At 34.6% G+C, this 25,167-nt stretch overlaps 9 protein-coding genes and 1 non-coding gene across 10 annotated transcripts; 6 read left to right on the top strand and 4 right to left on the bottom strand.

Annotated features, from left to right (window-relative positions):
- The first annotated feature begins 2 nt into the window (after positions 1-2).
- Positions 3-2,005, top strand: MDM32 (Mdm32p). The gene has a single exon (XM_019182573.1). It carries the CDS (start codon positions 227-229, stop codon positions 1,889-1,891), a length of 1,665 nt encoding a protein of 554 aa, XP_019039497.1. The 5' UTR covers positions 3-226; the 3' UTR covers positions 1,892-2,005.
- A 1,754-nt stretch (positions 2,006-3,759) lies between these two features.
- Positions 3,760-5,913, top strand: WICANDRAFT_31099 (uncharacterized protein; the record flags this gene model as incomplete). The annotated part of the gene is made up of 1 exon (XM_019181799.1): positions 3,760-5,913. The coding sequence occupies one exon, from the start codon at positions 3,760-3,762 to the stop codon at positions 5,911-5,913; it is 2,154 nt and encodes a 717-aa protein (XP_019039496.1).
- A 295-nt stretch (positions 5,914-6,208) lies between these two features.
- Positions 6,209-6,871, top strand: FMP52 (Fmp52p; the record flags this gene model as incomplete). The annotated part of the gene is made up of 1 exon (XM_019181771.1): positions 6,209-6,871. One exon carries the CDS (start codon positions 6,209-6,211, stop codon positions 6,869-6,871), a length of 663 nt encoding a protein of 220 aa, XP_019039495.1.
- A 721-nt stretch (positions 6,872-7,592) lies between these two features.
- WICANDRAFT_23839 (alpha-mannosyltransferase) lies at positions 7,593-8,843 on the top strand (the record flags this gene model as incomplete). The annotated part of the gene is made up of 2 exons (XM_019181004.1): positions 7,593-8,565; positions 8,620-8,843. Coding segments are annotated over 2 exons (1,197 nt in total), but the record flags the coding sequence as incomplete, so codon positions are not given.
- Positions 8,844-9,030: 187 nt separating this feature from the next.
- Positions 9,031-9,843, bottom strand: WICANDRAFT_78891 (uncharacterized protein; the record flags this gene model as incomplete). The annotated part of the gene is made up of 1 exon (XM_019184804.1): positions 9,031-9,843. One exon carries the CDS (start codon positions 9,841-9,843, stop codon positions 9,031-9,033), a length of 813 nt encoding a protein of 270 aa, XP_019039493.1.
- A 3,807-nt stretch (positions 9,844-13,650) lies between these two features.
- On the bottom strand, positions 13,651-13,722 carry WICANDRAFT_t62. Its single transcript has one exon. It is a non-coding gene; the product is annotated as a tRNA-Thr (tRNA).
- A 5,706-nt stretch (positions 13,723-19,428) lies between these two features.
- On the top strand, positions 19,429-20,934 carry WICANDRAFT_84180 (uncharacterized protein; the record flags this gene model as incomplete). The annotated part of the gene is made up of 1 exon (XM_019185660.1): positions 19,429-20,934. The coding sequence occupies one exon, from the start codon at positions 19,429-19,431 to the stop codon at positions 20,932-20,934; it is 1,506 nt and encodes a 501-aa protein (XP_019039492.1).
- A 653-nt stretch (positions 20,935-21,587) lies between these two features.
- On the top strand, positions 21,588-22,610 carry MRPL3 (mitochondrial 54S ribosomal protein mL44; the record flags this gene model as incomplete). The annotated part of the gene is made up of 2 exons (XM_019185659.1): positions 21,588-21,639; positions 21,718-22,610. 2 exons carry the CDS (start codon positions 21,588-21,590, stop codon positions 22,608-22,610), a joined length of 945 nt encoding a protein of 314 aa, XP_019039491.1.
- A 178-nt stretch (positions 22,611-22,788) lies between these two features.
- Positions 22,789-23,638, bottom strand: WICANDRAFT_68793 (uncharacterized protein; the record flags this gene model as incomplete). Its single annotated transcript, XM_019184138.1, has 2 exons — positions 22,789-23,494; positions 23,579-23,638. The coding sequence occupies 2 exons, from the start codon at positions 23,636-23,638 to the stop codon at positions 22,874-22,876; spliced, it is 681 nt and encodes a 226-aa protein (XP_019039490.1). The 3' UTR covers positions 22,789-22,873.
- Positions 23,639-24,005: 367 nt separating this feature from the next.
- Positions 24,006-24,950, bottom strand: UBC8 (E2 ubiquitin-conjugating protein UBC8; the record flags this gene model as incomplete). The annotated part of the gene is made up of 4 exons (XM_019180443.1): positions 24,006-24,623; positions 24,681-24,760; positions 24,849-24,887; positions 24,946-24,950. The coding sequence occupies 4 exons, from the start codon at positions 24,948-24,950 to the stop codon at positions 24,157-24,159; spliced, it is 591 nt and encodes a 196-aa protein (XP_019039489.1). The 3' UTR covers positions 24,006-24,156.
- Positions 24,951-25,167: the final 217 nt, after the last annotated feature.

Below are 25,167 nucleotides of genomic sequence, written 5' to 3'. Positions count from 1 at the left end.
AAGGATCAAGAGCTAAAGAGAGAAAAAGATACAAAAGAGTTGAGAAAGTCAAGAATATACTATTGTAAAAGATAGATCATATTTCCAAACCAGTTGCTATAGCTTGCTTTCATCCCCATAACCTAAGTGCTTGCCATATCCCGAGAATTTTCACCACACCTCCACAAGTACGTGAGAAGCTTTATTAAACCTCAAAAAAACATAAGTTATGGCCTTTTGAACTGACATGCCACTGATCAACCCATTCCAACCCATATCTCGTCTGAGTCTCAGTTCAAGGAGCCTGTTTTCACCTCTGTTCAAGGTGGTGGCAGCAAGAAACCCTTGGAACCTTCACCAGCATCGTGATCATTCGCTACTACACCACAACTTGAACACTATCGTCAGCAACCCATCAAAATCATTAATACGGTATCGCCAAATCCATTCAATAAACCCAATATGGAGGGATTCTAAAGCTCTAACAAACTATGAAGCTCCAAAATTACCAGCCACCATCAATCAACATAATGTTGCTGTCGGTAGTACTATTGCTGGCGGTAAGGTTGCAACCACTATAACTAAAGAAACATTGCTATCCCAGGCTAATAATCCTTGGGAAAGATTCGCCATTAGATCCAAATGGTTTTTGATTAAAGGTTATCGCCCTTTTAACATTGATGAAATTAGTGCTTTTTTCTCTTGGTTTATATTGAGTCATATAATATGGGTAATTTTAGGTACTACAACTTTTTTTTCATTATTATTTTATGGATTGAATTCATTATTTGCTAAAGAACTAGTTGGTAAATTAACTGGGAAGTTTATATCTTGGTTAAATCCAAGTTTTGACATTAAATTTGAGGATGCTGTTGTTCCTGAATGGAAAGATGGTATGATTGATTTTAAAAAAGTGAAAATCACCACAGTTGATGATAAAGGTTTAAAATTAGATTTAAAAGCTGATCATATTAAATTGACTTTATCATTTAAAAAATATTATCATATAAAAGGTATGATTGAAAATGTTGAGATTCATGGATTAACTGGAACTATTGATAGAAGAGATATGAATTCAAATGAATCAGAAGTTGATTGGTTTACAAATAAGAATTATGAATTGGGGAATCTGAAAATTTTGGATTCTTTTTTGAAAATTTATCCTAAAAATGGTGAAAAACCTTTAGAATTTGCAATTTATAACTGTGAATTACCAAAAGTTAGAATCCAATGGTTATTAGTTGATTTTTTCAATGCAAGTACAATAACAGGTTCAGTTAATAATTCATTATATACCATCCATAAAAGACAACATAAATATGCTTATGTTAGTGATATTGAAGATGATTTGAATCCTTGGAAACGTATAACAAGATTGAAATTAGATCCAATTGATATTGATGCTTTAGGTTTAAATGGCACACAATTCAATTGGTTAGTTGATGGTAAAGCTGATATAACAGCTGATATAATGCAGCCAGTTATTGAAGATGATGAAATCACTTCTTCAAAATATATTGTTGTTGATTTTAAGATTCAATTTAATGATTTAAAAGCTAAAATCCCAACAGAGGAACCAGCTTTTTCAAATGGTGAGAAATTAATTTCAATGGAGGATTTAAAACCAATCATCAGTTATGTTAATAATAAAAGAACTGAAAGTTTTGAAACAAGTTCTCCAAATATTTTACCACCATTGAATTTTAGAGTTGTTAAAAAATTGGATGATTTAGAAAATGTTTCAACATTAAGTGAATGTAAATTGTTAGATTTGATTTCAACTGAGATTTACATTGATTGGTTAAAACATGTTCATGAATATGAAATTGAACAAAGAAATAAAAGAATTGCAATGTGGTCCAAAACTGTTGCTTCACAACTGTTAGTTGTTGGAATTGGTGCAATGGCTTGATCATGAAGATGAATTGAAAACTTTATTTATTGAAGTTTGTTTATGAATGTTATGAAAAAGAAAAGAAGGAATTGCATTTGATCAATATATCCAAGAATTACCAAAATTGAGCCCCCCATCTTTGTAAATAATGGTTTGGATTGGGTAATTCATGTATTTAATTATGTATTTGGGAATGTTGTTAAGGATATTGTGTATGAGTTTATGGAAAAGTTTTTTATAAAGTAATTACATATATCAGAGTAGTCGGTTTCACATCTGTCAACAGCTGCTTGAAGTATGATTCCTTGGTACACTTCTTTCACCTCATTTTTGGGCAAACTCTACATGAATTCTAGTTGCGCCGATTTTTGATCCATATGAAGGCTTTGTATATTTTATCTCTTCATTCTAATGGGCGAGGTGGCAGCAGACGTTATCTGCGAAAGATAGATCTCGATTCTCAAGTATACAACCACAAATGATTATCAACAATTACTAATGCCTAATTCCATGCTCTTGGCGACCTACGTATTATGAGGGTACAGCTCAGCTTCTATATTGTCTGATATCTACATATCAAGCTCGTCCTTTTCAAAAGTCATGAGGTTATAATCGTTCAAACCAAAACCAAAATGAATTATGATGCCACATCGCACCTAGACAAAGCTTTTAAGAAGCTATCATAGGAGAGTATGGGCATAGATTTGAGAGCATTAATGAAAAAAATCAGAGGTTGTACTAGATCGTAGATGAAAACGATAAGTTGATGGAAGGCCGATCCCTAGAACTGTATAGGGTCGCAATTAACGGCGTACACGAGTCTTGGGCTGATCTATCCAGGTTCTAGATCGCTACTCTTGAACTACAAAATAAAACTTGGTATGGCCGAAATACAATATACTTGCCTTCAGTGTTGTATCTTTCGATCTTGTATGTGTCGGAGGCTGAACAAGAATTCCGAATCCCGATGCATCTGTTTTCTTTGATTGCATACTTGACGCAGTGTTGACAGCCTCTTTTGATGGCACAGTCACCAAACAGCTGCGGAAAACAAAAAGTTCTTGAAAACGACGTATGTATTCAAATCTACAAGGGTTTAATTAAATTGATGATGATCTGCATTTTGCCTAAATGAACTGATAGCCCGAGTTTCCTTGAAGGATGTAGAGATCATTGATCCACTTATTTGGGGCCTATCGAACTTGAACTTTAATGAGCAGGAACTCAAAGAAATCAGGTATTCCATTAGATATTGATTCACTGTAAGTATGCCTGAATATAGTGGTTCATTCACATTTAAAAATTATCCATCCAGCACACAAGCCTTGACCAAAGTTTGGATAAGGATAGCTTTTGAGACATACTTGTTTCTATCTTTAAATAAACCATGATCTGATTCAACCTCTTCAACTAAAACCAAATGTACATAATTACGTTGAATTGTAAAAAATAATAGTGCTTTCTGCATCGGCCATAGCCAAAGTTGTCTTAATTTTTGAATAAGTTTCCCATGTTTTCAGCCCCTTCTCATAAAAACCGGGGCTATAGTATGTTCATGTTTGACATAAAACTGACATATCTGGGCTTCTTTTGTATCAAACTCCACCAGCACTGTCTCCAAAACGCAGGTCCTTTTGAAAGAAATACACTTAAACTTTGAAAACCAGTGCATATACTCTTGGCCTTCCTGACAAATTGATTATAGGGAAAAGTTCTTAAAGTAGCACTCACAAAAGGCACATTTTCTTCCAGAACCAAACAACAAGAAAGAACAGTCATCATGATCTTTGATTATATGAAGCACACTTCGCGCTGTTTCGAGTAGTAGCTCAATGCTGATTGTAATTGAGTAAACAGATAACCTAGTACGCACAATCTCGCCAGATATGAAACTGACATCAATATTAAGCTGGCTTCACTTATTCATCATAGTTTCAGCAGTTGAAAAATTCCGTTATAGTCATGACGAGCTGGTGGTAATTGGTTGTAAATATGCCTTGACACACACTGCATTGTTTTGTGAGGATGATAATGATCAGTCATATTCTTGTCAATGTCTTGATCCTGCCGCAAAGGCTTCATTAATGAATTGTATCTATGAAAAAACATCAATCAACAATACAAAAGCTGAATATATTTTGATTCAATACTGTGAAAACCTTAATGTTACCTTGGACTCCGCTGACTTAAGACAAGCATATAAAAATGGTACCAAGTATATGGTTAAAACAACTGATATTTCTGGGTTCAACATTTCTTCAGTGATCAAAAGTCCAATTGACCATTACAATTCAACAGCTTATGATAGTGCTTATGGAACTTATTGGGCCTTCTATGGAATGATTGCCGACTCAATATATTTTGGAGGTGGTATAATGGGTTATTGGGCTGTGATTTTTTTGGGTGCTGCTCTAGCTAATTTAACTTCAAAGATGGCATTTGCTAGTGGGCATTTTAACTATAGTCTCGTGAACAAAATAAGAAAAAATATCACCATGCCAGCTATGTTCTCAAACAAAAAACATACCCAAGCTGTTTACCCATTCGGGAGAAGACTATCAATGCTTTCAGGTCTTTTACCAACAAGGGGTGAATCTATTGTGATATTTGGTTTCTTCCTGCTCAATGTTATCTTTGAAGGAGCCAGATATCATTTTGTTCAAAGAAATACTTTCTTTCCTAATCAAACAAGTCAAATGTCTGTTTACATTGGTATAAGAGCAGGAATTCTTGCCTTGTATGGATTCCAATTAACATATTTGTTTGCTGGAAGGAACAATTTTTTAATATGGCTCACCGGTTGGAAACAGTCAACATTCATAACTTACCATAAATGGATCTCCAGATTCAATTTCCTTTTGATTGTTGTACATGCTGCTTCTTTACACATCCAATCAAAAGCAAGTGGTAGATTTGAACAAAGGATTGCAACACACTGGTATAAATGGGGTATTGTTGCAGGAATAGTTGGTGGAATAATCATGGTTTCAGCAATACATTGGACTAGAACTCATTATTATGAATTGTTTTTATTGATACATATTGCAATGGCTGTATTATTTTTAACTGCGAGTTGGATTCATATCCATAATTTCAAATATTCTGAATTTGCATACTCTATGGCTGCTATTTGGGCTTTTGACAGGGCTGTAAGGATTGGAAGACTTTTCAGTTTTGGGGTGAGAACAGCAACTGTGACCGTTGTTTCTGACGAAACATTAAAGATTCGTATTCCCAAACCCAAATATTGGAATGCATTTCCAGGATCTTTTGGTTATATTCATTTTTTGAGACCAACCACATTTTTTCAATCACATCCATTCACTTTAGTTTCGGATAATGAAAATGAAGTTTGTGTTTACGCCAAAATCAAGGGTGGTGTAACATCTCAGGTTCACAAAGATTTGGCAAGTCAGTCAAACAAGACTGGAAAAATCAAAGTCACAGTCGAAGGTCCATATGGCGATCCCAAACCAATGAAACATTATGATACTTGTCTTCTATATGCTGGCGGTAATGGTATCCCTGGTATTTATGCTTATGCTAAAAAATTGGCACAAATTTCAAACAAACATATCAAATTGTATTGGGTTATCAGGAATTGGCATTCAATTGATTGGTTTTATGAAGAGTTGTTGACTTTAAAGAGTCTACCATTGGATGTCATAATTTATATCACAAAAGCAGATTCCAGTCTTGGTTCCAAATTTGGCTCAATCTCATCTGAATCTTACTTTAATGAAAAGGAAGATGCTAGTATCAATGATATGAGTCAACGGAACAGCAATAAGAAACTTCCACAAGATTCAACGCCACATGAAATTGTCTCTAGATATCTTGATTTTGTTGAATTCAGATTTGGCAGACCTAATATTGACCAGCTCATCAGAGAGGATTTGGAGGAAGCTGAAGAAAATAGTGTTGGTGTAATGACATGTGCTCATAATGCAATGGTTGATGGTATTAGAGATGCAGTTAGCCAAAATCTTGATGCAACCAAAGGTAGAGTTGATTATTTTGAAGAGCTTCAAACTTGGTGAGAAAAACCACTCCGAATGTTTCCACTCTCTATATTAATGGTTTCATGAAAATATCCACGCTTTTATAAACTAATTTGATCCACATTGTAACCTGTTTGAACCGTGTAGTTGTATTTTGTAATGTGTAACTTAAGCAAGAAAAGGACAGCGCCAAAACAAAACAAAACACTTTCGCGAAAAAAAAGTGTTGATGGAGTGGCCTGCACAAATGTTTTTGTTTTGTCGTTGTAGAAACTTTTGCTCTTTTCCAGTAACCGTTTTTTTTTCTCAATAAACTGCTTCAAAGCTATCAATCATGTCTGCTTTCATCATTGGATCAACCGGTTTGTGTGGTAACTTCATTTTGAAACACTCTCCAGAGTATTACAAGAAAATCTTCAGTTTAGGTAGAAGTGAACCTGATAATGCATCGGATTCTAAAATCCAGGTCATTTTAGAGAAAGATTCAACCAAGTGGGCTGAAAAACTTCAAGAGGTTGAAGGGCCTATTGATGCCTTCTTTTCAGGTTTGGGTACTACAAGAGCAAAAGCTGGAGGTCTTGATAAACAATACAAGATTGATTATGATCTGAACTTGGAGATGGCAAAAGCCGCAAAGGCCAAAGGAGTCAAAAAGTATGTCTTGATTTCTTCTATTGGTGCTTCCAGTGGATCGATGTTTCCTTATTTGAAAATGAAAGGTGAACTAGAAGATGCTGTTCTTAAATTGGATTTTGAAAATACCATTATCTTGAGACCAGGTATTTTATTAGGGGAAAGAAAAGAGCAAAAATGGTTTGGGAATAAATATTTTGGAATAGTGGCAGGCTGGACAGCTGGTACACCATTAGCTAGATTCGCAATGTCTCCAATACATGGTGAAGATGTTGCACTTGCTGCTTTGAAATTGGCAGCTAAACCAACCACTGAAAAAGTCACTATTGTCACTGGTGTTGAGGTTAATGCTGCTGCAAAGTAGTCAAGTCAATAATCATTGGCTGTTTCCTGGTTACATTGTTTATGGGTTTATGATATTCAACTGTTTTGTATTTGTTGTAGACCAAATTTTGTCCATTTGAAGTAGGAAAAGACAAAAATAGACCATTACGAACGACAAAAAGTCAGATAAAAAAAGAATGATAGCTAGTCTACCCAGCCTATTGGACTACCCTTATTCATCTGTTTCAAAGGTCATAAGTATTTATCATTAATTTTGTACTTACATGTCAAAAGTAATTGCTGTAGTAGTGCATTTACCAGACGCGATCAAGTTTTTTTTATTTTTTTTCTTTTGTTGAAGATTGAATCAAAACATCAAAGAGTGAAATTTAACAACCATCAGCATTTCAACAGCATTCAAATCCAAGTGAAAGACTCAAGAATTCTTCAAAGGCTTCATTAAATCGGAGAAAATACCTTCATCAAGCTTTTGTTGTAATTTCCTCTTCAATATGGCCATTCCAAAAAGAGTTCAGAGGATAACAATCTTTTTTGGTATAGTTTTAACTGTACTATATTTCACCACTTCTAAAACCACCCAAAGTTCTTTCCAAGCTAAGTTTGCAGATTTCACAGGATCAAATCTTGACCAAGGTGTCGTTGGAGGTGAAACAAAACATCAAAAGGGATATAACTGGGTTTTCAAATTAGTTAATGACAATATTCCATCAGTTGCTCCATTAATAAATTATAAAAATGGTGAAAAGGCTAAAGAAAAATTCGCTACAGACGATGATTTTGTTTATTCAAAGGATTATTTATCAAACTTGTTAGAATTTGATGATGTTTCATTCAGAAGATTAAAAGAATCTCATAAATCATATTTAAATGATATTTTAGCAGATAAACATGTTAGTTTCCATAATGATGATTCAAAACCTTTTGGTAATGGTATTGTTTTTGTTGGTGGTATTAAATTTTCTTGGCTAGCATTCATTGGGATTCAACAATTGAGAACCCTAGGATGTAATTTACCAATTGAAGTGTTTATCGGTGATGAAAGTGAATATGAAGAAGAATTATGTGAAGTTATTTTACCAAAATTTAATTCTCGTTGTTCAGTGTTACATCAAGAAATTGGTGATATTTCTAAAAAATTAGAAGCTAAAATCTCAGGATATCAATATAAAAATCTTGCATTCTTGGTTTCAAAATTCGAAAACATTTTATTTTTAGATGCTGACAATGTTCCAATGAGAGATCCAACCCCATTATTTAATTCCAAAGTTATGAAAGATCATGGATTGGTTATATGGCCAGATGCATGGGCAAGAACAACACATCCAAAATACTTTGAAATTGCAGGAGTTAATGTAACAAATCAAATCGTTAGAGGCCCTTATAAAGGTCAAGATCCAACAAACTTTGATATAAACAAAGATGTTAGTTTCCATGATTTGGAAATCACTTTACCAAACCCATCAAGTGAAAGTGGTATGATTTTGATCAACAAGACAAAACATGCAAAGACTTTGTTGTTATCATTATATTATAATGTTTTTGGCCCCAAATTATATTACACTTTGTTTACCCAAGGTTCAGCAGGCGAAGGTGATAAAGAAACTTTCATTGCAGCTGCGTTTGTCCTTGGAAACAAATTCTATCAAGTCTTACAACCTTTTAAATTCATTGGACATCATCATAAAGCTGGTGAATTTAGCAGTAAAGCATTGGGTCAAGCTGATCCAATAATAGACTATGAAAACTCATTGAAAGGCTCACATTTAGGTGAACATAATGAATTGATTGAAGCACCTAATGCTAAAAAAGCTGATGTTTTCTTTATGCATCTAAGTTATCCAAAGTTGGTACCATTTGCCTTATTACACGATGAAGAGATTATCATTGATGGTAAACATATTAGAATGTATATGTCTTCAACAGAAGCTGCAGGTTATGATTTTGAATTGAGAATATTCCAGATTGTCACTGCTGCTTTATGTAAAGACTATAAAGGTGAATCACCAGTTACAGATATAGGAATTGGTTTGAAGTTTAAAGAATACTGGGGTCAAGATCCAAAAACATTCTGTCCACAATTGATAGAACATACTAAATTTTTGAAGGAGAATCCTGAATAATTACAATAATTAATGAATAATTTGCATAAATTACATGGTTTAGGGAGTTGAATGACATCTATTGACGTAGTAATCTTCTAAATTTTGTAAATGAATTAGCAAATCCTATAATTGCAAATGAAGTTTTATCGAGTGCACCAGTAGTAGTTGACCAATGGTAACTTAAAATCAAATCACACAGTAGATTAAATTGAACACCATTCTTCAAATCTTTCAACACTTCAATTGCATTCCATAAACACCAAAATCTGCATGAATAAACATAATACCAATCCGATGAAGAAAGACCCTTGTCCTTTCTATGTTGTGGTAAAAGAAGGTGATTGAAATTATCATGGATGAAGTCATGTGAAAGTAAGAACCCCAAGTTTTCGAATACTGTGTAAATAGCGAAAATTGCCCATGTTGTGAAATCAAATAGTTTATCTTTTGTGTTTATATTCTTCAGTTTCTCCAAAGAGTTATAATCTTTTAGAAATGTGGATATGTATGGGAAGATAGCAAATATACCTTGCGCAATTCTTATATCTGAAATATAACCATACATGGATCTGAATACCGTGGAATAATACTGTTGGGTTTCTGTTAATTGTGGTTCTTGATCATCAACTTTTTCATTACTTTCAACTTTTATCAATTTGAATCTGAACAGTAGTTTTCTAATCAAATGCTTCAATTTTGGATAGTTTCTTATGATTTCTGATATTAAAATAGCGGAATATTGAACAATATCAAAGACTGAATCTTTGTTATTGGTTATAAAGTCATTAATTTTGTCATAAACTAATGGATTGGATAGTAATCTGGCAAACTGAACAAACGAACCAACAGCATTGGGACTCTCAAGATTAATCTTGCTCAAACGTGACATATCTGCACAATTGTAGACCAGCTTTCAAGTGATAAGTAATGTAAAAGACTAAGAAGAGTTAAAAGTGTTGAAGTTAGACTCGAAAATGCTTTTTGATGAGCTCGGTTAATAGGATTTTGACTCTTCGGCTTATCGTGACTCGCGAATTCGCGAAGCTGTCATAAAAACTTGGGCGTCGCGTCGAGCAGCCATATTGGGCATAATGAAGTCGAAATGTACGGGAGTGATTGTCAGCTGGTTGAAGCTACAAAGGTATAGGATATTGGATACTAGCTATTGAATTAATCTGGCTTGACTCTTTGGTTGTGAAGCAGGTGGGAACTAAGAGGGTCAGTATTTTATGACGGTTGGTCCAATTGTCTCGACATTCAAAGCTGGTGGAGTTGATTGACATTTGAACACTGATAGATGAATGATCACAACCTTAAACTAGTTGGTTGCATTGGACAACTATTTGAAGGCTAATACAGGTGTACAACCAGCTGGTATCGTTTCGAATTCTATCCATAAGAATAGCTGAGAATTCAAATGTCTTGAAATACCAATTGCTACCTGAATACTTGCATACCAGTGTAAGGAATCTATAAGCTGCTAGCTGACCAAATTAATTAATATTATAAGCAAGAATACGATGGCAAATTTCTAGTTCATCTTTGGCATAAATTTCTGGTGCTTTGAAACGTTTGAAATTCCTATTCATACGGATGGATCAACAATCAACCAAAGAGATTCTGATTAAATATCAATTTGTTTTAATTGGTAAAATAATTTATTGCACTGCAATGGAAGAGTTACTCACCAGCTGTTAGAATCAACTCGTACAGCTAGATTTATGAATTCTGCTAATCTAGAAGTCTCAGGACGTCACAGTGCAAAGGTAGAACTAAATTATGATCAATATTAATGTACATGATGAATTATCAGTTTCAATTTTAATGAGTATACAATATACACATGATCTATTCATGAACGAGACTTATAAGAGTTTGTTCGTCTAGTTGTGATTGCCTTCAAGCGGCCTAACGTTCTCATGATATATACGGTCATGATAGCGCGTAATATTATTATAATTAGCGAGAACTAGAATATATATTATTTATTAGTTACGTTACGTCCAATAGTAGTACTACATGAGCTAGAGCTGTCACCATCACCATCAATTTAATGATGCAGAAGCACCTAATTTAAGAGTATCAGCTATATTGTCTTAATTCAATAATATTATTGTCGAATGCATTATATACTCAGTGTGGCTAGCTAGTTGTGAGTTCAAAAGACAGAGCTGGCGCCTCAAGTACTTGAAGGTGATGTAAAGATTCCATATTTCCTTGAAGATCAAACTCTCTGCTATTCAGAGTCTAGCGTTTATCTCATCACAGCTCTGTTCTTTAAGTTGTCTGAGGTACAATAAGAAGAGTGCTGGAGTCTGAAAAGAGAGTTGAGGTACACCCATGAATTAGACGCTGTGCTCTGTCAGATTTTTTCAGATTTGGATTCTGAACATGCAGATGCAGCGTATATGCATGACGTATATGCACATCAAAGAGTGGGAACCGACATCCGTGTCCCGACCGTTAGAACTTGGAGAGCATATAGACGTGAAGAGGGCCTCCAAGCGTTAACTTGATACTTAGAAGTGGTAATGTACCTAGATTCTACAACAACGTAAATGAGGTACATATTACTGAAAGGTAGGCTAACACAAAATCTTCACCAGAAAGATCATGACATCAGGCTCTAAAAGCTTTGATTAATAACGTTGTATTCCGAGAGATATTGAGCATACATATTGGATCAAGTTTCAACCAGATCTGAGTTGCACACTGAAGTCTAGTACGTCTAATATAATTTGTAGGGAATGGAATCTGGACCAGCAATTCAAAAGTTTTCAGCATTAGTGATACTGCTCCCATATATTCATGATCACATTAGATAATTAATTGTACTAGGGAAGGTTGAGCTTCACAGTTTCACAATATAATTAACCCACAAGAACCAGCTGTCAAAATCAGCCAAATTATATCCTTCTTTAAATAATTAATTAGTACATTTCCTATTCAAGTTGGTTTCTTCGACGACGCATATGTCTTATAGCTGTGTCCATTTAACTAACCAATAATATAGCTGAGTGGTAGGTTCAGGAATCAGAGCCAGTGTGTTGTATGAGCTTGAACATTATGGTGGATAAAACGCATAGATGCAAAGGTTAGATATGTGTCTGTCTAACTGAATTGGCTACCCAGGACGTTTTTTAAACACTCTAAACACCAGTATTACACTCTAAAAACGTTTGGACATTGGCATCAGCGCTTGGTCAATTGTTGTTTAAAACACACTGCCGGCACTCATCCTTGGGAAACTTGACCCGAAATTGAGACCAGATTATTGAAAGCTATACTGGCTCCCATAGAAAGAATGCAAAATATTAATTGCTCCAGTACGCCTCTATGTTCATATCTGGCTACTGGTTATATGGGTTTGAGCGGGTATAGTCAAATTATAATTAAGTATATTCCACCATAATACCGTTCATCAAACAACTACAATTTGACTCTGACATTTTGTTGGGCTATATTTAACAAAATCACAGACACGTTACACAACTAGAATCGTAGCAGTCTGATTAGAATATTCCTGGGCTACCTTCAAGAGATCTCTAGCCTCGACGCTTCTGGCTAACCAGTTGTTCAACACACCAAGCTTAACAGTTAACACCCAGATCGTTTCTAAGGTTCGCTTATAAAAACTAATCAACAAAATCTCAGCACAAATCAAGATTTCTGTCACCAATTATTATAGTCATAGACCAGCTTCCTAGATGTCGAGACCCGTCAATTTAAAGAGCATTAGCAGGGAGCCACCTAGTGCGAATCGTAATGTGAAAGAAAATGATGAGCCGAGGACCTAGAAGGGTCAGCCACAAAAGAAAGCCTCCAACAGCTCAAAACAGTAACTCATATTCACAGTAATGCTGTCTCTTTTGTGCATTTATTGTTTCTCGAAACCAAGTAACCTCATGCCATCTAAAGGATCGACCGTAACTCAGAATTGTGAAGACGCTAAACACAGGGAACATCACGGCAGTTCAGACCTGTGCTAGCCTTTCACAGTACAACTTCTAGAAACAGTTGGAGCTGTGGCATATCACCAATGGTAACTTTAATATCAATATCCGAATTCAGTCTCACGATAACACTGCATATTCATGAGCCATGTCTTTGGTATCATATTTCGATATGTTATAAGTACCAATAATATAGTAGATAATTGACAGACTTTTGAGAGTTCGTCAACGTACACATATATGCTTTTATCAGTAGCGCCCACCCCAATTCCAAAATCTGATATTAATTGAGAATCTTGTCGATGCAGTACACCAACTAGACGTTATATATTCTGCCCCGGTAATTAGCTTAAACGCCGTGATTTGAGCCCAACCATCTTGAAATCTCAAGAGCTAGAAGTAATAATTCATAAGTCATGCCATGATTGACTCAAATGCCGTAATAATATAGCTCATGGAAGAGTTGAAAGATAGACTGTTTCGAGTTTATGGTTTTAACTTTGTTCATGAACTGCCAAAAATTTTGTTTTTCAATCGCGGAATTTCCAAGCTACATACTGAAGCTGCACCTTTACGCGCGCCATGATCATGGAACAGTAAATACTAAACAATGTACTCGATTTTGAGCAGAAATGTCAATTTTTAAAGAAAATATCTATTATAAAACGCATTTAATTGAAAAGAAACATCAAAAACTGCGTTATGATGCTAAAAAGCGGCAAAAAAAATTCCAAAAAAACATTTGCCTCCTGCCAGAATTTAACTAGCGACCTTTGCATTACAAGTGCAACGCTCTACCACTAAGCTAAGGGGGCCGATTAATAATCGGAACAGCTGTATCATGTCTGTACTATACTTTGGGTGTGCTCCTACCAGTAAATTTTCACAAAAAAAAAAAATTTCCTCACTTTGAGTTATATGAAGCCTGCTTCTTTATATACAAACCATCAATTCGAACACTCAGCCAGCATTATAAGTTAATCAGAGCCTGGCCAGTGTTTGCTAGCGCCTATTCGGATATTCTGCATTATAATATAGTTACGATGCCGGCGTCGTCGCAACAATACAATATCTCACACATATTGAAGTTTTTAAAATTACTAGCTCATGATGATATATATTGATCATGATATTAATGATATTTATAATATTATATAAAGCTGAGTGATCCAGGGACCAGTGTACTCGGCTGATGATCTGCAAAATATATATATTATAATAATTAGTCGACGGTAAATAAACAATACATTAATAATTGATCATTATATTAATATTTTCAACGAGCATTTGCGAGCCTTGCCAACCTGCAGCTCGCCGAAAGTCGGTACCTAGTTTGTATGATCTATTACACACTCACAGCTTATAACTATCCTCTACACATATATATAAAATAGAGTATGGCGCATTGTCTCGATACTTACCCACATCTATGCATTGTTTAATAAAGCTTCGGATATCATGCATCATAGCGCATAATTAGATGGTAACTTACAACTGATAAAAGGATCCGCGCTATCAGTTTGCAGCTAGCTCGAAATTTGAAGACTTTGTATTGTGTATACCTTATCACTTCATGTGTACACCTTACAACTGATTACAACTTTAAGGCCTTATAACTGTCCAGTGGTGAGTGGTTGCAGCAAAGGTTCCAGATTTAGAGTTGCTTAAATACTACGATATTGCAAAGACCTTCGAAGCGGCTAAATTCAGCTAATCATATTGGAAATCTGGCTACAACTACACGATGGTCAAGGAGTCAGGACCAAGGGGTGAATTCTACATACGTAGAAATGGCCAACGAGATCACGGCTTTTATACCACTATTTACGTCGAATAGGCTTTTTAATTGAGACTTCGCCAATGGATTCAATAAATATTTGAGTTCCTATATGATTGCAGTCGTAGACTTTGAATGTATACAAACATACCACGTACGCTAGTAACTAAGTGCTGCTTATTTCAGAAGTATTTGTAGAGCATCAAATAGACGGAACACTTATATATATTTGCCTGAGTTGGTGAGGTTAAATAAAATTATGGAGGTTGGCATTTCACGTATAAGTATTTGATGAATTAATCATGACGTGACGTGACGTGTTTGATATAATTGAATTGGATTCAGCTGTATTAGTTCAATACTTGTAGCGGCGATATCTTGTTATGGCGTTATATAATGATTCTGGTATTGCTCTACTAATCATGCGGAACTTGTATTTGTGATATAATTTCTTCTTAGCCAATTACATTAGGTAGTACAAGTACCCACTGTACACATGAGTGCATTCATCCTGAGTCCTGACTATTTATATAGTACCGCTGGTCTTAACTCCAGAAGCTGAGGACCTATGTGAAAAAAAATCACAGCTTTATATGTGTATAAGTGACCAAATAACCAGCGCTAGTTGAAAAGGCCAAGGATGTTATTATAACGCGAGCCACGAAGAGCAGCTAGCTAATTCCAATTAATATACGTCAGACGTAACTACAATTAATTAGTTTCGAATATTTTTTCAAACGTTATAATCTTATCAGCCAGTCACATATTATTGTATTATGTAACGTAGTTCACTTAACTCCTTCATAACGCAAACTGCTCTATTGTTGTTTTTCAATCGAACCTTATTGATTCCACATGTCATACTCTTGGAACTTCGGAGGCCCAGCACAAATGGCTGTATGTATACACTATTCAAGTATTTGTGTATGCTGCTCACATCTCATACTGCTTTCTGTAATCACAGACTTTCTGCAAGGCTATCTAATCTTTGGACTTGAGTCATCTCCAGTTTAGTACATATTGGGGATCGGATCGCGGAACTGTACTCTGTAACCAATGTACATCAATCAAGATTGAAAGACTGTAGAGGCCAGCCTGTGTTCAATACACCGCTTGTTCGAATTTCAAATCTAGATGACATGATATATATACCATCTTTATGCAGGTGTTTGGAAAGATTAGCATTGTACCAAGAACAATAATTGTTTATAGTTCTTGGATTATACTTCACTAGAGCTCAGTACTGTACTGCTTCACGCCTTGAAAGCTGGGTTCAACCCTATTGTACCCTGGTCTGCTGGGCTCGATAGTGCAGCTAGAGTCAGAGAAGAGGTTTCTAATATCAATTGGATCGCAGAGGTCCCCAAAATCGAATTTTAGTCGACTATTGTTAGCTTCAAACTTCAAAATGTAAACTCATTTTGACAGTACACATGTTTAGCTCCTCATATTTTCAATTCTGATAATTCTGTGGAGCAAGATGGTTCCTGTGGTGCTCGTCAAAATTTACATGTGCATATTTTATGCAAGCTGTTATAATTAATGAGTTTCGATTATACGAGGCCCACATTTCACGTTGTAATGGAATAATTGAAGCTTACTAGCTTATGAAAGTCATTGGAAGCTAACTGTTCAATGGAGTAGTGGATACGAATATTGTCTAGACCATTGGAAAGACCAACCCATGCTTAATATTCCATATATTTCAACTCTTGTTGAAGCCAGCGACAATGCTTCTATTAATTGAATAAAGCTAGAATATAATTTGGCTAATGTTGAAAGCTGGATCAACAACTAGTTATTGCGCTTTAGTGCTGGCTCTTGATATTTCCCGAAGTATACTAAGATGACGCACATTAGAGGCTTATATCTTTATCTAATGCACTGGCAATTGATATCAGTGTAAGATATTATCTGACGTCTTACCGAACCGACAAACGTTAAGTTTCCCCAAAATCCAAGTACAGTAAACAACCTTTGTAACGTCGGCTAATCTCAACAAATCGATAATTTATTCTTTTCACATACAGACGATTAATAGTTCAACATTGTTATACATGATTGTAGCTCGAAGGAGACTTCCAAATGTGGAATTACATATGTGATTTCACCATCGACTCATAAATCAACTTTGTTGAGGATGATATTTGATTAAATTACAGCAAAAATTATTATAATAAAGTCAACAATGCTTGAATTGAGAAGCCCACTGAGAATCAAGAGCTAATAAGTTGTAACACTAATGCAATTGATCAATTGTGCGGGAAGGTTACTAGTTACTAGGACGTCAGATTATGTACATGTCTGCTTGTGACTGAAAATAATTTCAGCTTTAGGAAGTTCATAATGAGTGGAAGCTCTAGAACTATATAGCTGTTACTTGCTAGCTCTTCACGGTTTTACCTTAACATTGGTACAGCTATATGCTGCTCAAGCTTTATGTAAACAAATTTGGGTCGCTTTTTATGTTCCGTTTAGACCCATATATTTCTGCATAATTAAGCGCCTAATGATAATACTATTAATGATTTTTCGATCAAGCATCAATCGTACGAAGGGTTAATGATCAAGATATTTGATACAGAGACGGCTTCAAGAGGTTAGAAAGTACGCGCGATATTAGTATAATCATAAAGACTTTAATTTGAGCTTCAATATAATAACTTGCAGAATTTAATATCACTGTAGTAGTCATTAAAGCAACTGTTTCATGTACTACTTGTACTCTGAATTACTGGTTAAATACATAAAGTTTAAAGTTCTAACGTGTGACAATTCATCTATGTTATTATCATCATGTGTAGCGCTTAATTGATAGGACCTGGCCCCGAAGAGAGTTTTGTGCACGTACTTCAATCTCTATTATTTGTAGTTCCTGGCTTCTTGTTCGGTATGGAAACACATAATGATCGATCCAGCTGTATGATTTAGTCACCCTTGCTTACAATTACAATGTTATTCAATTGGATTCTGTCACTGGGAAAGCTTAAGAATAACGTTGGAGTATATAGTGGCTCATACATTGAGTTCTGGTAATCTATGCTGGGTATAATCTGACACTATCTGTCCCTAAGGTGCAGTTAAGCATCATTTAACAAATTGAGAATTTGAGAGATAAAACCCCAAGAGTGGAATGAATACGTCTAGCATTTGAAAAGAAGGTTATATAATTCATATTGTAATGGGGTGCTGTTACCTGTAATACCTGGTTGAAACTTGAAACTTAATATACAGCTCGTCGACCCCAAATACTTAATTCTGGCAGTCGATCAATTGAATCAGGTTCAAAATACTGAGCCCGTGGATGGAGCACTTTTAGCATTTAGCTGTAATTACCTCTATTGATCCATTACAATAAGCGGCTATTTGTGTACTCATCTACAACATTGTGCACTAAAACAATTTACTGCACATATTTAGGTTGAACAAGCCCATTGAATTGGTGCTTGAAAGTTGAACAGCTCTAAAAACTTGTGAAAAGCCTTGACACACTAAATTGATGTGCTAATTTGGTAACTGAAAATCGCCATCTGGTCCACTTCTTAAACACGCTAGTCATGTTTACTACCAGACGAAGAGTACTATGATTTTCAACAACTGTTCAGCCCACAGCGCCGACCTCTAGTAATACGGGAGCAAAGAAAAATTGAGTTTTCTCATTATTATTAAAACTGGATGCTAAGCTTATCACTTTGGTCCAGCACTAAGTGGATGAGCCACAACAGAAGAGCACCAGCTCAAAAGTATACTCAGAACCGAATGTTTGATCCTTTCAAACACACAATAGATTTATGTGAGCCTATGTTATGGATTCTTTCGACTCAATAGTGAATGTGGATGAAGCCGTCCTGCAACACCCGTCAAAGGCTCCAAGGAACCATCGCACTCCTTCAAACTCCCAAAGTTCTGCCCCCGTCCAGGCAGCAGACGGATTCCTTGACCAGAGTTTTAATACGCGTAGAGCTGGTCAGCTCATAAAAACCCGCCCACAACTGCTAGGTACAACCACCACATGGGAACACTTATTTTTTGGCTCTATTTTGGGGCAGCTTTACCCTGTAATAGTGCAACCACGTCAACACAATTGGCCCTTCAAACTTTAAATAGAGCTTGGTGCATGAATAAGATGGTCTTTTGAAAAGCTGTGTGAGACTGGCCTGCATCAAGTGTATGGGTTGCAAAATTGTAATCTGCAGCTACAATCCTCACTATGCATGATAGCCCTCGGTTGCTTAAAGACAAGATGGCGCATAATATTGCATATCTACTGATTTCTATTTTTTTTTTTTTTTTCTTTTATCAGCATGAAAATGGGTTCAGAAAAAAGCTGTCTTGGATCATATAAATGTGAAAAGGTATCCTGGTTTCTCTTTGATAACGAGTCAGAACGTGATTGAATTGATAAATCGCCTTTGTGCATCAAAATTACTACATCATCAAAAGTGCTACTACTAGTATCAACGTATGAGATCATAGATTCAACCTATATTATTTGCTGTGTTTTGAGGGAGATTAGTTATCGTTATTAAAGTATAAGGAGAACAGGGCGCTAAGCATTATGGAACAATTGAAAGTGACATCTATCAATAACCAATATCATCATAATAACAATCAACAAGATCAACATCCTTCATTTGAAGCCACTATGGATATGATGGATTTTTCAATGTTTCCACCCGACTACTCAGTTTTGAATTCAACCCAATTAACTGGTGATAACGATCATTTACTCAGAAGTGAAACAATGGCCACTGGAGAATGTGTCAGTACTGTTAACAATAATGCCGCTGAAGCAAATCATGGTGGGCTGAATACATTTTTGACTTCAAATGATTTGTACAAGAGCAATTCACAAGAGAGTTCAATGTTTAATTCTGATGATTTGATGTTTTCTCAACAGGGCGCTTATGCACAGATGAACAAATCAAACCAACTCAATGGATTATTCAACAATGATATTTATTTCGTTAATGGCCTTTTAACTCCACCAAACTCTGATAACACTGAAGTAAACCAGTCAGTTTCAAACTTGAATACAGTTAATAACATTAACAATTACAACAACAATGCTGATATCAACCACCAGGTTTTGAGCTTTAACAAGGAGTTTGAAGATGTTGATTATTTTGGTTCTTCATTTGACCATTTACCTTCATTTAATCTAAAAAAACCCCAATTGTCTTCTCCATTACACTCACCAAATTACCACACAACTTTTGAAGAGTTTCAACCTTACTTCACAACTGCTTCTGCAAACAAAAAGTTGCCAGACCATTCCAAGTTATATGTGAAAGAAAAACCAAAACATTTTGAACACAGTGCAAAGAAAAACAGAAACACCTCTGTTCCAGCACCAACAGTTTCAGCAGGTGGTGTAACTAAACCACCAGCCAATAAGAGAAGTAAGACTTTAAATGATTTAAAAATCCCAACCAAATTGGCTTCCGTTTCACCATCTCCAATTGATTTCAATCCAGCCGTTCCAAACCAATTCCAATGGATTAATGTTTCTCCAATTACTGATGCTCGCTATAAAGAAGTTTTAGAGTTGGCTGGACAAAGAAAGTTGGACAAGAAGAAGGTTATCAAAATTTTAGATTCATTTAGACAAAATGATGTTTCAGAAAAATTGAATCTTATTAATAGAAAACTTGGATCTAAAATTTCATCTTCATCATCCACAAAATTAGCCAAAATGAACATCAGAGAAGTTAATGGTAGTTTTCAAATCATTTGTAATACATCAAGTGGATATGATACACCAGTTGAAGAACATGAATCGATTCCAAGTGGATTATTGAAGTTGAACATTTTGAAAGATCATGTCAATTATAAATTGTATGATGAATTGGCTTCAAGTTTGAAAGTTATGGCTGAACAAAATTCAAAGAATGATAAAATCAAAAGACCATTGAACCAATTTATGCTGTACAAAAGATCAATGATTAAAGCTGCCAACATTTTCAAAGTTGTTGAAATGGTTAAAGAAAATAATCATGATGAACTATTGAAGATGGATGAAGAATTGAAGAGAAATCCAAAATCTTCTCTATTAAATGAAATTGTTGATGTTCAACCAAAATTGGACCATCATAATACCTGTCATGTTATTGCTTTATTGTGGGTCACTGAATCGGAAGCTGTTAAAGAACAATTTGCTAAATTTGCTAAATTGGAAAAAGACATTCATGGTCAAGTTTTCCCAAATTATAAATTTAATCCTCAAAAGAGAAATTCAACAACCAAATGAGACCCCCACTATCCACATATCATCAAAAAAAGTCATCATTGAAAATGATAATGAACTTTGACACAGCCAATATAACCACCAACTAGAGAAAATTTCATGCTAGCTTTGCTTTTGAAAAATTTGCTGAAAACAATAGAAACCCCCTTGCTAGAGTATGTTGAATACAAGTTGCAGAGTTTGAAAAACAGCAGTGACTAGAGATTGATTCTGCTATTTCAATTTCTCATTTGCTTCTTCTTTTTGATTTTTCTTCTTGAATGAAGATATTAAAGAAACACTAATCAAAAAAACATTGAACAATGATTATTTATTGACCAAACATATAAACACTAGGTTTAAATGACAATGCACGATAAAATATTATGACTTTAAAAAAAACACCGTAGTTGTTGTTAATAGTAGTTGTTTTATGTTGTTGCATCCGTTTTTTCGCTTTTTCCACTTGTACTGCCAAAACAATATGGTCACATCCCAATTTGATCAATTGCCCAATCTGGTGAAATAATTTCCTTGTTACTGGGGGTAACATTTTTCAACGAAATTTTCAAGGTTGAAAAAAAATGAAAAATCTATAGTGAAGAAAGGAAAAAGAGAAAACAACTAGATCCTAGTGGTTTTTTATAGAGTGTGGTGAAGGGATACAATTAATCACCATGAATAGACTAAGAAACCCATTCATACTTGCGAGATCACTTGGATTTCAAAGTACAAGATTTATAACTAGATCAACAACAATTACAAAAACATTTTCCACATCATCCATAAGACGTTCACCAAATGAAGATTTAAAAGTTCTAACGGAGGAAGAAGCTAGCCAATCAGCTTTATTAGTTGCATTACATAAAAGATTGGAACTACCAAAAGAATTCAAATTATCCACATTAGCAAGATGTCTAACATGTCGTTCTTCACAGAATAAATTAGTTGACAATTATGGGTTAAACATTTTAGGTAAAAACTTGTTAAGTTATTATGTTAGTGAACATTTATTAGTTCAATATCCAAGATTACCAACTGTTATTTTAAATACAGCTATCAACTCTTATATATCTGCTGAATCATTAGCATCTATTGGGGAACATGCTTGGGGTATTGAAGTGGATTCTACTTCATCTCTACAAAAATATCTTAGTGAGGAACCTATTGAATATAGTTATGGTAAACTTAGATTTGTTCCAGTCAATTCACAATCAGAAAAAGGTGTTACAAAATTATCAGGTGGTAAGCATGAATATGAAACTAAAACTGCATATGGTTTAGCAACTAGATCAATTATCGGTGCATTATATGCATCAACAAAATCTGAACAAGCTACCAAGAAATTTATTAATGATCATATTTTGTCAAGAAAATTAGATGTTTCAAAAATGTTTGAATTTGAACAACCAACTAGAGAATTATCAAGATTATGTAAAAGAGAAGGATTTGAAGTTCCAATTGCAAGATTATTAGCAGAAAATGGTAGAACAACTAAAAATCCAGTTTTCGTTGTTGGTGTTTTCAGTGGTAAAAATAAATTAGGTGAAAGTTTTGGTTCTTCTTTGAAAGAAGCTAAGATTAGAGCTTCTGTTAATGCTTTGAAAAATTGGTATTTGTATAAACCATTAGATCCAAAAGTGCCGAGTGATGAGTCTTATAAACCAGGATTAGTTGATCATGGTGCAGTTATTGTTTGAGTTAATGGAGGAAGAGAAAAAAAACACACGAAAGAAATGTTTTGCATAATTATATCCCTGTATATATAATAAATTTAGTTTTTTAAGTAAAATTGTAGTTATTTCAATATCAATATATTCAAAAAATAGATATCTAAATAATATATAGAGTAAATAACGAAAGACGTATAAACAAACCAAGAAAAACAACCATAAAAACCACCTCACTTATACCTAAAAAACCTATTTTCATGCAATCATATATTCAGACCATTTTGTTAAGCTTATTCATGATCTGAAGAATCTTCATCTTCATATAATGGAAGTTTTTCATCACTGTACTCTGGAAGAGAGACTGGTGCAGCTTCATAATCCTCAAATTGAGAATCAAAAGCTAATTTACGCAAGTAGACCAAATAGATGATGCAGTATAAGAAGACACCACTTAAAACACCAGCACTAACGGCTATTAAAGCATCATTATCTGTTGCAATGTTTTTAAAAGATTGTTTGAAATCAATGTCTTTGACATCTTTAACTAAATCATTAGCCCAGTTCTTTGTTGATTGGACATAATCATTTCCACTAATCCATGAATTAGTTGATGATGATTCAATCTCTTCATTATGAACCAAACTATTGGTGAATTCTTGAACTTCTTCATAAGATTTGAAAGGACCAACAACAACACCATTTTCATCAGGTTCAACTTTTGGACCTTTGAATTTTTTCCCATGACAACCTTTAGGTTTTGGATCAATACCATGAGGTTTTGATTTATCCAAATCTTTGAATTCTGGAGCAATATTTAACTGTTCTAGACTCTCAACGCCATCTAGATTGACATTTTTGTAATCTTTAACACTTGTAATACCATCGCTATTCACTTTAACAACTCTAATGTTCTGTGGAAATGTTAGTTAACATTGCGCCTCTCCTTAAATTCAGATGAAACCTGATTCATCCCTGTTTTCTAAAGCTTAACTTACGGCATAAATTGGTAAACAGGAAGCAACTGCTAGCAGAGGTAAGATACTCAGTAACTTCATTTTAATATACGCTCTTTTTGGTACGTTTTACTTCTTGAAGGGTTAAGCTGAAAGACGAAATGGATTTGAAACTTGAGATATTTTGATGGCAATAAAACGTCACTAAAAAGTTCCGGAATTTTTATGTCACGAGAGCGACCGGATTGGGAAGTGGTTAAGGGCACTGGCAAGCCCATAGTTTATTGATAGGAATTGACTAGTATAAAGTACAATGTGCTAAATTATTTCAACAACATTTGTATATTATATCAAATAATAGTAATAGGGTTGATTAGCAGTGTCAATTTGGTAATAATATTTACCTTTTCACGAAACAAAAAATAAAAAACGGGCAAAAAGAGTATTGTAATAACCAAATAATCATATAGGACAAAAAAAAAGATAATAAAAGGACGCCAATAAAATAATAATGATAACCCAGTTCATAAGAGTTCATAAAGGAAATTGTAGAGAGCACATGACAAATGATAAACGTAAAGCAAAGAAAACTCCAACAAGGGTGCTGTATTGGAAATTCATTAAACTTCCATTTCACCAACCATTTCATCGTCGTCATCATCTTCAATATCAATCTCATCTTCATCCTCATTATCACTTAATGAACTAACATCACTCAACTCTTCATCACTTTCTTCATCATCTTCACCAACTTTCAAATTTGGATTACTTGCATATCTTTTAACAAACTCTCTAACTTTACTTTCATATAACTTTTTGTCATTCAACATTAATGAAGAAGCATCACCGTTTAAAGGATCTGAAGGGTTTGGATAACGTAATAACTGTGGTAGGAAAACTTCAAAAATATTGAAAATATCAAACATTGGAGACCATGTTTGATTTATAACATCAAGACAAACTGAACCAGAACCTTCATCAATATTAGGATGAAATATTTTATTTTCAAATCCAATTGAAGGTGATTTATAAGGATATTGATCTGGTAATTCAACATGTATTTTCCATGTACCACCTTGGAAAGGGGCTGTCAAATGTTAGTCATATTGAACGTTCGAAAACCACTCTTGTTTCAATAACTTACTGTCTTCAGGTCCTTTGAATCTTACATAGAATTCTTGCATACTATCATTGATTAGGCTCACGTCATAATCACTCATAAGACTGGACTGATGTTAGTATTTTAATGTCTCCTGCCTTTAAAATTTCAACCCTATTGCTTGTGGGGGTGTGATTATGATCCAATACTCACAGTTTCATAACATCTGTTTCAATTCTTCTCTTTGGAGAACTATACTATTGTTAATACTGAACTAATTTGCAGGATAAAAGGGTTGAATCAAACTCACCTCATGTTGTTAAACTAAGCGTCACTCTTTCTTATCAGTAGAGGTCAAAATATCAATGGCAAAAAAATCAATCTGATTGTTACTTGTTCCTTTTGGTCCCTAGCGTTTGAATAGTTCTTTAGTTCACTTATCAATCAAATCACTTGAATTGATTATTTGGGACTGGTTGCTGTTTAGCTTGTGATTTTCATCTCAACAAAAATTGGTGTGGAAATGGGTTGT

Source organism: Wickerhamomyces anomalus (genome assembly GCF_001661255.1).
Source record: "Wickerhamomyces anomalus NRRL Y-366-8 unplaced genomic scaffold WICANscaffold_3, whole genome shotgun sequence".
NCBI lineage: Eukaryota > Fungi > Ascomycota > Saccharomycetes > Phaffomycetales > Wickerhamomycetaceae > Hansenula > Hansenula anomala.
Note: the sequence above shows the minus strand (reverse complement) of the source record. Positions and strands in the feature narration are given on the sequence as shown.